Here is a 12512-nt window from a genome sequence, read left to right on the forward strand (position 1 = left end):
CCTAGCTGAATTGGGTACATGAACAGAAGGGGGAGATAGAAAACCGCAGGATCAGCCAGGTTTTTTGCAGAATACAGAAAACAAATTTAATAGGGACTGAGTGAGTATAAACAGCATGTAATACACAATTTATTGTTTTTTTATGATGTGGGTTGAGTAACACTTTAAGGGCTCATTTAGACCTGCAGTTGGGGGATGTTAAAAACGCATGGTTGAGCCATGTTTTTAGCACTCACCTTAAACTGCAAAGGTAATGGATGGGGGTGTTCCCATGCCGGGGTTGTATTGCTTTGATTTACACCCACGGCAAAATATTGCTTCCAACGTTTTCAGTGGCCAGTACTGCCGCAAAACACGTCTCATTAAATGGGAATGCAAAGTAAATGCATTAGTACAGCATTTACGGGATTAAAACAGGTAATCGGTAGGCAGTGGGGACGCATCATACTGAGAAGTATAATAAGCTTAATATCTTTTGGTCTGATTTCAGCATTGAGGCGTCAATAAAGTACATTCTAAATGTGAACAGCATCTCTCCAAAGTATGGATCTGTGTATGGAGGATCTCATGTCACATTGAGAGGATCCGGATTCAGTTCTAACCCACAAGATATTCTTGTACAAATAGGTAAGTGATAACAAAGCTTTGTTACATGGCTTTACAAGCTTACAGGTTTTTTAGCTATACAGAAGGCAATCCTGGTCTATGGCTGGAAGGGTGGTGTTCATAGTATATGAAAGCTACAAAATTAGAAACTCTGCCATTCCATATGTCTGTGGGAGCCATGGGTTCAAACCTTGTGTAAGTTATGTTTCGGTCCGTGTTGGAGCTTATACAGGGTTAATGACTTTCTCTCCCATGTCATAATGTCCAGGCATAATGATTGGCTGCTCAGATTCGATCTCTACATCTTAGGAAGAAGGGGAGATGCTCACGACTCACGAGAGCTCCCTCCCACCCAGAAGCACCTAGTATTTCTAAGGAAACTAACAGACAGAGTATGGGCTCTGAAGCCTTGTACACACGGCCGGGAATCTCGTTGGGGAAAAAAACGTTGGTTTTCCCGACGAGATTCCTGGCAAGCTTTTCTTGCAAAGCCGAGTGTGCACACGGCACATTCAAAAGAACGCCGTTCTTTTGAATGGCAAGAATGCAGTGATGTCATCGACACAACAAGCATGCACTAGTCACATTCGATGCTGTCGCCGCCATCTTGCTTCACCCTACACTACCCTTGTAAGCTACCACGCATGCATTGAAGTCTCATCGAGCATGCGTGGGCTTACCGGAGGACAGGTAAGCTTGTAGCCGCATATGTGAGACATGTACTACAGCGCTAACTATTAATTAAATTTGAAAGGAAAAAAACAACAAAAATACCCAAATGATATCGCTGCATACACACAGGTGTACAAAACCGGAATGATACAAAAAAAAAAAAAAGGAAAAAATAGTAAAGCGCTGAAATCAACTTTTGCTGATAATATGTGTACAATATGTGCAGAATTGATACCAAATATACACACTCAGGAGGGTATCAATAAGAAAACACAATAAAAAACAAATAAATTGTGAGATGATCCATAAGTGCAAAAAACAACCTCAAGTGTAGCAAATGTCCAGTTCTGACTAGTAGTACTTATAATACAAAAGGGTTCCACACCCACTTGCTATCACAGGCTGACGTGTTATTGAGCTTTCAAACAAAACACAGGCAGACACCTTAAAACTTCAGATTAATAAGTGTGGACTGGTGCTTAATTGCTTTCAAATGGCACAGCATATGAGGATGCCTTGCTGCTTCAGGGCGATATAAGAATCCCCTCTTCAGATACAGCCTTTGAACATAGCCTTACAAGCCGCTCAGTATAGTGATCTCCTCACCCGGATGAACGTCCGTTGATCACGTCACTAGGCTCTTCCCCCACGCGTTACATCCCTCGGCACGTGACTTAATCATGGGTAGCCGCATACACACACACACACACAGTTTTCTTGTCGGGAAGCAAGCAAACGAGAATCCCGACGAGTAGGTTCTCTATTTTTCTTGTCGCGATTCCGGGCAGTTTTCTCGACGAGAAAACATAGACCTGACCGGTTTTCTCTGCAAAAAGCTCTGCAGAAACAACCGGCTGTGTGTACGAGGCTTGACACTGAAAAAAGCATCCAAGAAGGGCTAGGACATAAAGTGGTTCTAAAGGATTAAGGATTTTTACCTTAACGCATTCTCTCTGCATTAACCATATTATACACAAATAGAGCTTTCTTTGGGTGGTATTTGACCACCATTGGTTTTTATTCGATTTTTTGCAAAAATAGGCTGCCCACGATGCCCGAAGCCGATCTGTCCCTCAGCTCCCGGGTGGAGGCGGCCGCCATCTTCAGTAAGGGAATCAGGAAGTGAAGCCTTTCGGCTTCACAGCCTGGTTCCCTACTGCGCATGCGTGAGTCGTGTGGTGCGATCTGACTGGTCCCTGCTGTCTTCTGGGACCTGTATATCTCTGAGAGGGGAGGCGGAGGAGCGGCCGGACATGGCGTAGATCGATGCAGATACTGCAGCGATCTATACCTGGAAGTGGGAGCAAATACTTGTATTAGTTAACTTTTCATGGAAACTATTTTTAGTTGTTTTTAATTTGAAGCCTTGATGTAAGCTTTTTTAGAAGTTTTTTATTTTTAGATTTAGAATTTATTTTCATATTATTTCTTACACTCAGGCTCTCTCCCATGCAATGTCTCTGTTAGTTCAGCCACTGAGTTGACCTGTGTGATACAGAGACCTGGAAAAATCTTCACGGTCACCAACGAAGGAAGCAATACACGTAAGTGGAGTAGAGGTATCTTCGTAAATATGAGACATACAGGAAAATGGTATTATTTTACACAGCATGACCTGTAATCAAGTTATTATTTTCTGCTTTAAATGAAAGTTAAAGCGGTGGTTCACCCAAAAATCAAATTTCTGTCACTAGATCCAGCATACTGCTGACATCTGCAGTATGATGGATTATTTTTTATTTTTTTTGTACTTATCATTTTAGCCGTATTTCTTCTCCTGCACGGAGCGGCGTATCCTTCCGGGTATAGGCTTTCCTAAATAAAGCGCAGTTGATTAACGGGCTTGGATACCGCGTCACAACATCCGGAAATAGCCGACGTGACTCTCGGCAATTTACGGCGCCTGCGCAGTCAGCTCTACATGGCAGGTGCAGGCGCCGTAAGCAGCGAAGAATCACGTTGGCTATTTCCGGATGGCGTGACGCGCTTATCAAGCCCGTCAATCAAATGAGCTTGATTTAGGGACGCCTATTCCCCGACGGATTCCCCGCTCGGAGCCGGAGAAGAGATACGGCTACAACGATAAGTACAAAAAAAATAAAAAAATACAGCATACTGCAGATGTCAGCAGTATGCTGGATCTAGTGACAAAAAGTTGATTGTATACTGTGTTTCCCTGAAAATAAAACCTAGCGTTATTTTCCAGGAGGGCTGCAATATAAGCCCTACCCCGAGCATAAGCCCTAGTTTAAAATGCTTGTAAAATCCTATAATCCACTCTATTACAGTAGTACAGGGATATTCAATTAGCAGACCTCCAGCTGTTGCAAAACTACAAGTCCCATCATGCCTCTGCCTCTGGTTGTAATGCTTCTGGCTGTCAGGATTTTGGTATGCCTCATAGGACCTCGTAGTTCTGCAACAGCTGGAAGTCCGCTAATTGTACAGGTGAAACTCGAAAAATTGAAAACCCCAAATCCACAATCTCAGAAAATTAGAATATTACATGCAATCAATAAAACAAGGATTGTACATAGAACAATATCGGACCTCTGAAAAGTAAAAGCATGCATATGTACTCAGTACTTGGTTTGGGCCCCTTTTGCAGTAATTACTGAGTCAATGCGGCGTGGCATGGAAGCTATCAGCTTGTGGCACTGCTGAAGGGTTATGGAAGACCAGGATGCTTCAATAGCGGCCTTCAGCTCTTCTGCATTGTTCAGTCTCATGTCTCTCATCTTTCTCTTGTCAATGCCCCACAGATTCTCTATGGGGGTCAGGTCAGGCGAGTTGGCTGGTCAATCAAGCACAGTAATGCCACGGTCACCAGTTGAACCAGGTTTTGGTGCTTTTGGCAGTGTGGGCAGTGCCAATGAAGTCAGCATCCCCATAGAGCTCTTCTGCGGAAGGAAGCATGAAGTGCTCCAAAATCCCCTGGTAGATGGCTGCGTTGACCCCGGACTTAAAGGGGTTGTAAAGGTAAAAAAAAAAATCCCTAAATAGCTTCCTTTACCTTAGTGCAGTCCTCCTTCACTTACCTCATCCTTCCATTTTGCTTTTAAATGTCCTTATTTCTTCTGAGAAATCCCCACTTCCTGTTCTTTTGTCTGTAACTACACGCAGTAAAGAGAGGCTTTCTCCCTGGTGTGGAGAAAGCCTCTTAAGGGGGGAGGGGGCGAGCAGGAGTGTCAGGACGCCCACTAACACACAGCTCCTTTCTCTATCTGAAAAGTAGAGAGCGTCCTGACTCTCCTGCTCGCCCCCTCAAGAGGCTTTCTCCACACCAGGGAGAACGCCTCACATTACTGTGTGGAGTTACAGACAGAAGAACAGGAAGTGAGGATTTCTCAGAAGAAATAAGGACATTTAAAAGCAAAATGGAAGGTAAGAGAAGGAGGACTGCACTAAGGTAAAGGAAGCTATTTAGGAAAAAAAATATTGTACCTTTATAACCCCTTTAATACTTAAATTTAGGTGTAGTTGTCACTATTCCCCTGTTCTGGGGAGAATGGCGAATGGCAGGTAAATAGTTGCTGTGCAGTTTATTCCTACACACTTATCATCTTAGTTGTAAACATTTTGCATTTAGTAACATTGAACTTTTTATTTTAGAATACGGTGCTGGCTATGCTTGGTCTCCATCAAGGCTGGATATATCTGTAGGTGACACTGTAGTCTGGACATGGAACTCTCAGCCCTTAATAACGGGTATGGGATATAGCGTATATTCAGTGTCAGATCCTGACAACCTTACCTATGATGGCAATGCCTTCAATAGTGGACCTCGAGTGCCTTCAGGTTTGTATGCAGTTCATCCATTATCATAAACAAATTGTGTCAGTTGTATTTGTGGATGAATGGGGCATGTTCTTGATGCCACAAGCTGTGATTAATAGCTGCAAACATGGCTGCTGTTAGAAATCATGGGGGGCCCTGTACAGCCTACCTGGCAGGGCCCCCCAATATATCAAAACAATATTTTCACCAAAAATATACTAAAATCATTATTAGCAGACATAAACATAAGATAGAACCTGTGTGAATTAACCCTTTTTTATTTGTTTTCTTAAAAATGTCTTTACTTAAATGCATATTTTTTTTTTTAAATTTATACTTTAAAAAAAAAAAAATATTACACTGTTAATTTTTATATTTATAATTATTTATATTATATATATTTATATTATATATATTTTTTTTACAATTCAGTTATTTACAGGACACGGAAGCTGGCAGTGCCACAGAAGGGGGGGTTTCACAGTGACAGTGGGGCACACTGGGGGGGGGGGGGGGAAGAAGTAAGCAGAACATGGAGGGGGATTGGTGCAGGGGAAGCAATTGCAGGAACAATGCCCTGTGTCTGTGTCTCTCCCTGCAGCAGCTGTAAGCCGTCGGGAGGGAGAGACACTGTCTTTCAGCTGCTGCAGAGAGCCGCACAGGGTATCTTTCTGTAATTGGCCCCTCCGCCCGACCACACTGATTCCTCCTGCTGTTGGGCCCCCCTGTGTGCCCGGGCCCCCTACAGGAGGACTGGTGGTCCCCCCCCTATCAGCGGCCCTGGCTGCAAAGCAAATCTGTATTTGTAGTTGGCTAATAATATTATACGTCTGAAGATTCTGGAATTCCAGAAGGTGTGCCTTATACAAAATCTTTGCTTTTGCTTCTATTTCAGATAAACTGTTGGTATTGTTATTATGTGATATTATAGTAAGCTGAGCACAACTCTACAAAACATTTACATGTTTTATCCCTTGAAAAGTGTTGAAAGTACAGAAAAATGCCCAGTGAGCGTTTCAGAAATTCAGTGTGGCCCTAACTTCCTGCTGTAAGAGCATAAAATAGCCAGATGATCCTACCAGAAATCCAGTGAGCTCCTCATTTCCTGCTGCAAGTTCAGAAAATAGACCGGTGATCCTACCAGAAATCCTGTGAGCTCCTTTCTTCCTTTTGTGAGCTTACATTGCAGTGTCACTGTTGCAATAAAATCTCCAAGAGTGTTATTAGCCCTTCCCAAAGTCCCATGCACACTCGGGGGTAGATTCAGATAGGTCAGCGGATCTTTAGATCCGCGTAACCTATCTGAATTACGTTACGCCGCCGCAAGTTTTTCAGGCAATTACTTTATACACAAAGCACTTGCCTGTAAAGTTGCAGCGGCGTATCATAAATCCCCCGGCGGAATTCAAATTCGGCGGGTAGGGGGCGTGTATCATTTAAATGAAGCGCGTCGACCGAACTGCGCATGCGCCGTCCCAAAAAAATCCCAGAGTGCATTGCTCTAAATGACGTCGCAAGGACGTCATTGGTATCGACGGGAACGTAAATTACGTCCATCCGTATTCGCGAACGACTTACGCAAACGATGTAAAATTTCAAAACTCAGCACGGGAACGACGGCCAAACTTAACATTAGCTACGCCTCATATAGCAGGGGTAACAATACGCCGGAAAAAGCCGAATGCAAACAACGTGAAAAAAGCGCCGGGCGGTCGTTCGTTTCTGAATCGGCGGAACTCCTCATTTGCATATTCCTCACGTAATAATACGGAAGCGCCACCTACCGGCCGGCCTGGAATTGCAGGCTAAGATCCGACGGTGTAAGTCACTTACACCTGTCGGATCTTAGGGATATCTATGCGTAATCTGATTCTATTAATCAGGCGCATAGATACGACGTCCGGACTCAGAGATACGACGGCGTATCAGGAGATACGCCGTCGTATCTTCTTTCTGAATCCGGGCCTGGGTGTTTATCTCCAGTAAATAGGGCTTTGGCGTTTAACTGCTAAATGCCAGAGCCCTATTCACTTGGGCAAACTCCCAGTGTGCATGGGGCCTTAGTTCTCCTTCACTGCACAACAGAAATCCACCATTTCCACCCTTCTTGTTTATTTCTTTCCCAGAAAAACAATACTGCGGCTTGAGTCCTCTGAGCCTGCCCACATTTGTTATGTAGTGAAAGGGCTCTTTGGAGGTGTAGTTCTGGGGAAAGTGGCACATGTCTACATAAAAAACAGACCTAGGGCAAATTTTTACAAGCTGGTGATGATGTCACAGGTTTAATAAAAGTTGTTTCTTGCTACAAGAAAAGGTAAATGGAAAAAAATTAATGCTGGGACATGTTATGGAGGGGCAGGGGGAGATATACGGCACAGATATTTTTCTAAGAGAATAGGTGCAGGTACTACACACTTCCGAGTTACCCTTGTCTCCGCCCCCCTACCTACCACCTAGCACATCCCTTGGTTCCATCCCTATCCACCTTCCAGTAGCAGACACATCCACATCCCCTTTTATAGAATACAGAACCAAATATAATTTTGCTGTGATAAGTAATTTGTATGGAATTTGTTGATAACAGGAAAAGTAGTAAAATAGATCCCCTGCAGTCAGCAACAATAGATCCTCCTAACAAAAATAGACCCTCTCAGCAACAATAGACCCCCTGCATTCCTGCTAAAAAATAGCCCTGGTTATAGGAATGAATTTGAGACATGATTATACAAATCATTTGAAATGTACATAACATTTCAATTCTGTCCTAGTGGGAATTGCATAATTGAAAATTCTGCATTTAGTTTGTATGGTGATGCTTTAACAGTGTTTTCTTTGTCTCAGGTGTCTTTTCCTACAAGTTCACATCTCCAGGAACCTATTACTACAGCAGTGGCTACATCATTTATGCACCGCCATTATACGCACAGGGGGTGGTCTATGTCTCTCCACTCAAGGAAACCATCAGTGCAGTACAGGTGACAGTTGGAGGATTTGAGCCTGATAATGTACCAGGTAAGTCATTATGGAACTAATATTTGCCTATCACTATTGTAGTCACAACAAGAGATGAGTGCTATAGTGAATTTGTAGAAATTGATCTAAAGAGCATTTTACCATGGAACAAAGTGGGAGTGGGAAACTTGTAAGAAAAGAAATGGCTGCACATCCAGGAATTCCGATTGCCTTTTATTATTCAAAGTGATAACACCAAAGACACCAACACAAGGTCACATAGACGCGTTTCACACAAAAATCTTGTGCTTAATCACGAGATGTTTGTGTGAAACGCGTCTACGTGACCTTGTGTTGGTGTCTTTGGTGTTATCACATTGAACGGGAAAAGGCAATCGGAATTCCTGGATGTGCAGCCATTTCTTTTCTTACAAGTTTCCCACGGAGGCGGGCCGGGGGTCACAATCTACGAGACATTCCACCTCAGGTTATCATCATACACCGGGAGCAGCGGCTCTTTTTCTTTGCAAAGTGGCAGTTGGCTTCTCCATTTGGAATGCTATGCTCCAAAGGGAACATAGACATCTTGCCCCCGAATAACCTCAATTTGAGAGAATTAAATTGCAATACTAGTTTCAGGGCCACTGGAGCTTTTAGAGAGACATTCCCTGCCCTACTGTGACATCAGTGACCAATAAGATATTTGTTTACATCTTTAAAGGGGTTGTAAAGGTACATTTTTTTTCCCTAAATAGCTTTCTTTACCTTAGTGCAGTCCTCCTTCACTTACCTCATCCTTCCATTTTGCTTTTTAACAGAAAGGTTTTTATTAACAAATCAGCATTACAATATATTTCACAATTGACGTTCTGTAATTACAGTGTCAGTCTGAGATCTACATTTCCAGGTTGTAATATTTCACAAATCCGTAAAGCCTTCTTTCTAACGTTTCTCAGCCGGTGAATTTCAAGCATATTCCTGTCTAATGCCCACCCTCAAGTTCGGAAGAGTATACAAATCACTTTCCTCATGGGAAACCCCAAGGTACACAACAAGATTGCGCAAGTAAATTCAGTCCTTATCTGGCAGGTTCAGGCAGCTCTCAGCGCAGAGAGGGGGCGCCACTGACCCCCGGGCCGAACATGGGGGGGGAATACATCACTCGGTCCCCTCTTCCTGGCCCATCACCCGCTGTAAACTGCGCTGTTGCCGTATTGCGTTCCACGCTGGAACGCATGCGGCGACCGCACGATGACGTCATCGCCCGGCCCCGCGTGCGTTCCAGCTTGGAACGTGGAAGTGCCGAGCACAATCAGCGATGTATTCGGCACACATGGCTCTCAGGTATAAACAGAACGGCGTGTATTAAACACGCCGTTCTATTATTGTCAGGCATAGCTACAACTACTGGCACCATCGATCCCCATGCTACATAACTGCCTTACTAGACTCTATAGCTAATGCCTTCACTGCATTCATGCTGCCATTACTAGGGACACCTTAAAGATATCTTCCTTCCTGCTACCCTACACTACGGAATCCAACGGCTGCTAAAATACAGCAAGTCTCAAGCCCTGCAAACGGATAAGTAGCAATTGTTTCACTTGTAGTGCCTAGTATTACTTACGACATATATAACTTCTAATCAATTGCTGTAATTGACTCTGGCTTACTAAGAACTAACATACTACTTGGGATTGTCTGCTGTGTTCTCAGTTGCTTGGTACGAAGTACCTTAAAGGAACATTTACTTTCTATTTAGCTGAGCTATATTTGCCTCTCTTATGCAACTATTCCTATTTACTACGTGCTTGACATAAGTTATTACTTGTTTATGGGCCCACACCCTAACTTACTGAACATGTTCACCTTAAATTTTCTATGCTAAGGAATGAAGGTATTTCATACCTGCATCCTTAGTGGCCTAATGCATTTCTTTATGTTAAAGTGATATGATGTAGAGAACCCCCAAACTCCTGTTCTCTGATTGAAGTGACGCCTGGGGTCCGGTACTGATAATCACTTGCATATAGAAGTGCATTGGAATCTTTATGTGCATTATAATCTTTTAACGCTAAGGATTGGACGCATGTTGTACTATGTCCTCCCTTAGTAGCTCAACGCATTCCTTTGTTTGAGAGAGATGATGTAGAGGACCCCCAAACTCCTGTGCTCTGATTGGAGTGACACCTGGGGTCCAATACTAAAATCTCACATAACATAGAGAAGTGCATTGAAATCTTTTGCTAACCGTAGTTGTGGTTCACTCCCGTTCACCATGGTTTGTGACACCTGCTTGCGTCCACCCAAGCCGACCAGACCCTGTCGAATTTAGCAGGGCATTGCCTACTCTCGTATGTAAGTTTGTAAAGGGGTAGCACCGAATTCACCGCCTTTTTCCAGGAGTTAAGGGTAGGGGGATCAACCGATTTCCAATGCAGCATTATCTCCCTCCTAGCATAAAACAGGGAAAAAGTAATGCAGAGCTTAGTGTATCTGTCCCCCTCCACCTCTCCTATGTGGCTGAGAAGGAGCACCAAGGGTCAAAAGGGACCCTGGTGCCCCCTGAGCATATCCACCACCCCCTCCCAGTATGTTCTGAGTCTTGGGCAGTCCCAAACCATTTGCCAGAATGTCCCCTCCGCGGTCCTACACCTGGGACAGTTTGGGTCTAGATGCAGGTATATTCTGGCTAGTTTCGATTTTGCTTTTAAATTTCCTTATTTCTTCTTCTGAGAAATCCTCACTTTTTGTTCTTCTGTCTGTAACTCTACACAGTAATGCAATGCTTTCTCCCTGGTGTTGAGTGTTGTGCTCGCCACCTCCCTTGGACTACAGGAGAGTCAGGACACCCTCTAAGTTGCAGATAGGGAAAGGAGCCGTGTGTTAGTGGGCATCCTGACTCTCCTGTAGTCAAGGGAGGGGGCGAGCACAACACTCCACACCAGGGAGAAAGCCTTGCATTACTGTGGGGAGTTACATAGTTACATAGTTACATAATTAGTCAGGTTGAAAAAAGACACAAGTCCATCCAGTTCAACCACAAAAAAATAAACAAACAAAATAAAAAACACAATACAATCCCATACACCCAACTCCATACCCACAGTTGATCCAGAGGAAGGCAAAAAAAACCAGCAGAGCATGATCCAATTTGCTACAGCAGGGGAAAAAATTCCCTCCTGATCCCCCGAGAGGCAATCGGATTTACCCTGGATCAACTTTACCTACAAATCTTAGTACTCAGTTATTTTATGTACATTTAGAAAAGAATCCAGGCCTTTCTTAAAGCAATCTACTGAGCTGGCCAGAACCACCTCTGGAGGGAGTCTGTTCCACATTTTCACAGCTCTTACTGTGAAAAAACCTTTCCGTATTTGGAGGTGAAATCTCTTTTCCTCTAGACGTAAAGAGTGCCCCCTTGTCCTCAGTGTTGACCGTAAAGTGAATTACTCAACACCTAGTACACTGTATGGACCTCTTATATATTTGTACATGTTGATCAGACAGAAGAACAGGAAGTGAGGATTTCTCAGAAGAAATAAGGACATTTAAAAGCAAAATGGAAGGATGAGGTAAGTGAAGGAGGACTGCACTAAGGTAAAGGAAGCTATTTAGGGAAAAAAAAATTGTACTTTTACAACCCCTTTAAAGGGTCACTAAAGGATTTTTTTTTTTAGCTAAATAGCTTCCTTTACCTTACTGCAGTCCTGGTTTCATGTCCTCATTGTTCGTTTTTGCTTTGAAGTAGCTGTAATCCTTCTCTGATCTCCACACTTCCTGCTTGTCTGGCTCCTTATGAAAAAACTCATGCAAGCTTCTCACTGTGGTCCATGATCAAGAAGGTGTGATTACTGTGTGTCTAAAACTCCTCAGAACCAATCAGATTCTGCCCTGTGTTTGTGCCCTGTGTTTGTTTGTTTTTGTTCTGTGTGTCTCTGTACTTCACAGAAACATGAAACTAGTTTAAAAACAAAACTAAACTGCAGGCACATTATATGATTGATTTTTATCTATTTTTAATCATTTTTAAAAGGAATCAGTTAACTATTATGTCTCTATACCCTGTTAACAGTCATTTCAGCAAAAAAAAACCTGTACTGCTCCTTTAAGTACTATAATAATAATAAGAAAGTATAGTAGTTATTAGGTCATTGATGTCACACAAGGAAATTGAAGGGAGTGAAAGCTTCCTATTTAGAACCAGTTGTGCTCTCTACAAGCTCTAAGTACACTGATACGTGATCCTTTGAACTACATATTGGATTTGCAGGTGAAGCAAATTGCCATTTTCTAGAGAACTCCAGAATATAGCAAATGCTAGCTTTGCTGTTGGTTCTAATAGTGCTGATCTATTTCTTCATCCCACTTTGAATAAGCTCTTGATGCAATAACATTTTTCAACAAGAGGTGGCTAAGGATACAAACTCCATATTTATTTCCTGCCATAACTAAGGACCTGTGGGAATAGGCATGGGCCTCTTTACTACTACAGTTAATGCCGC

The 12512-nt window shown here is 43.1% G+C and overlaps 1 protein-coding gene across 1 annotated transcript in view; it reads left to right on the forward strand.

The window, feature by feature from the left end:
- The window catches only part of LOC120941316 (fibrocystin-L-like), a 292358-nt gene that overhangs the window by 144499 nt on the left and 135347 nt on the right, over positions 1-12512 (forward strand). Inside the window, exons 33-36 of the mRNA XM_040354641.1 lie at positions 491-627; positions 2718-2822; positions 4891-5076; positions 7897-8067. Coding sequence (XP_040210575.1) covers positions 491-627; positions 2718-2822; positions 4891-5076; positions 7897-8067 — 599 coding nt within the window. The remainder of the gene's footprint in view (positions 1-490; positions 628-2717; positions 2823-4890; positions 5077-7896; positions 8068-12512) is intronic.

The sequence above is a fragment of the Rana temporaria genome, chromosome 5, assembly GCF_905171775.1.
Source record: "Rana temporaria chromosome 5, aRanTem1.1, whole genome shotgun sequence".
Classification (NCBI taxonomy): domain Eukaryota; kingdom Metazoa; phylum Chordata; class Amphibia; order Anura; family Ranidae; genus Rana; species Rana temporaria.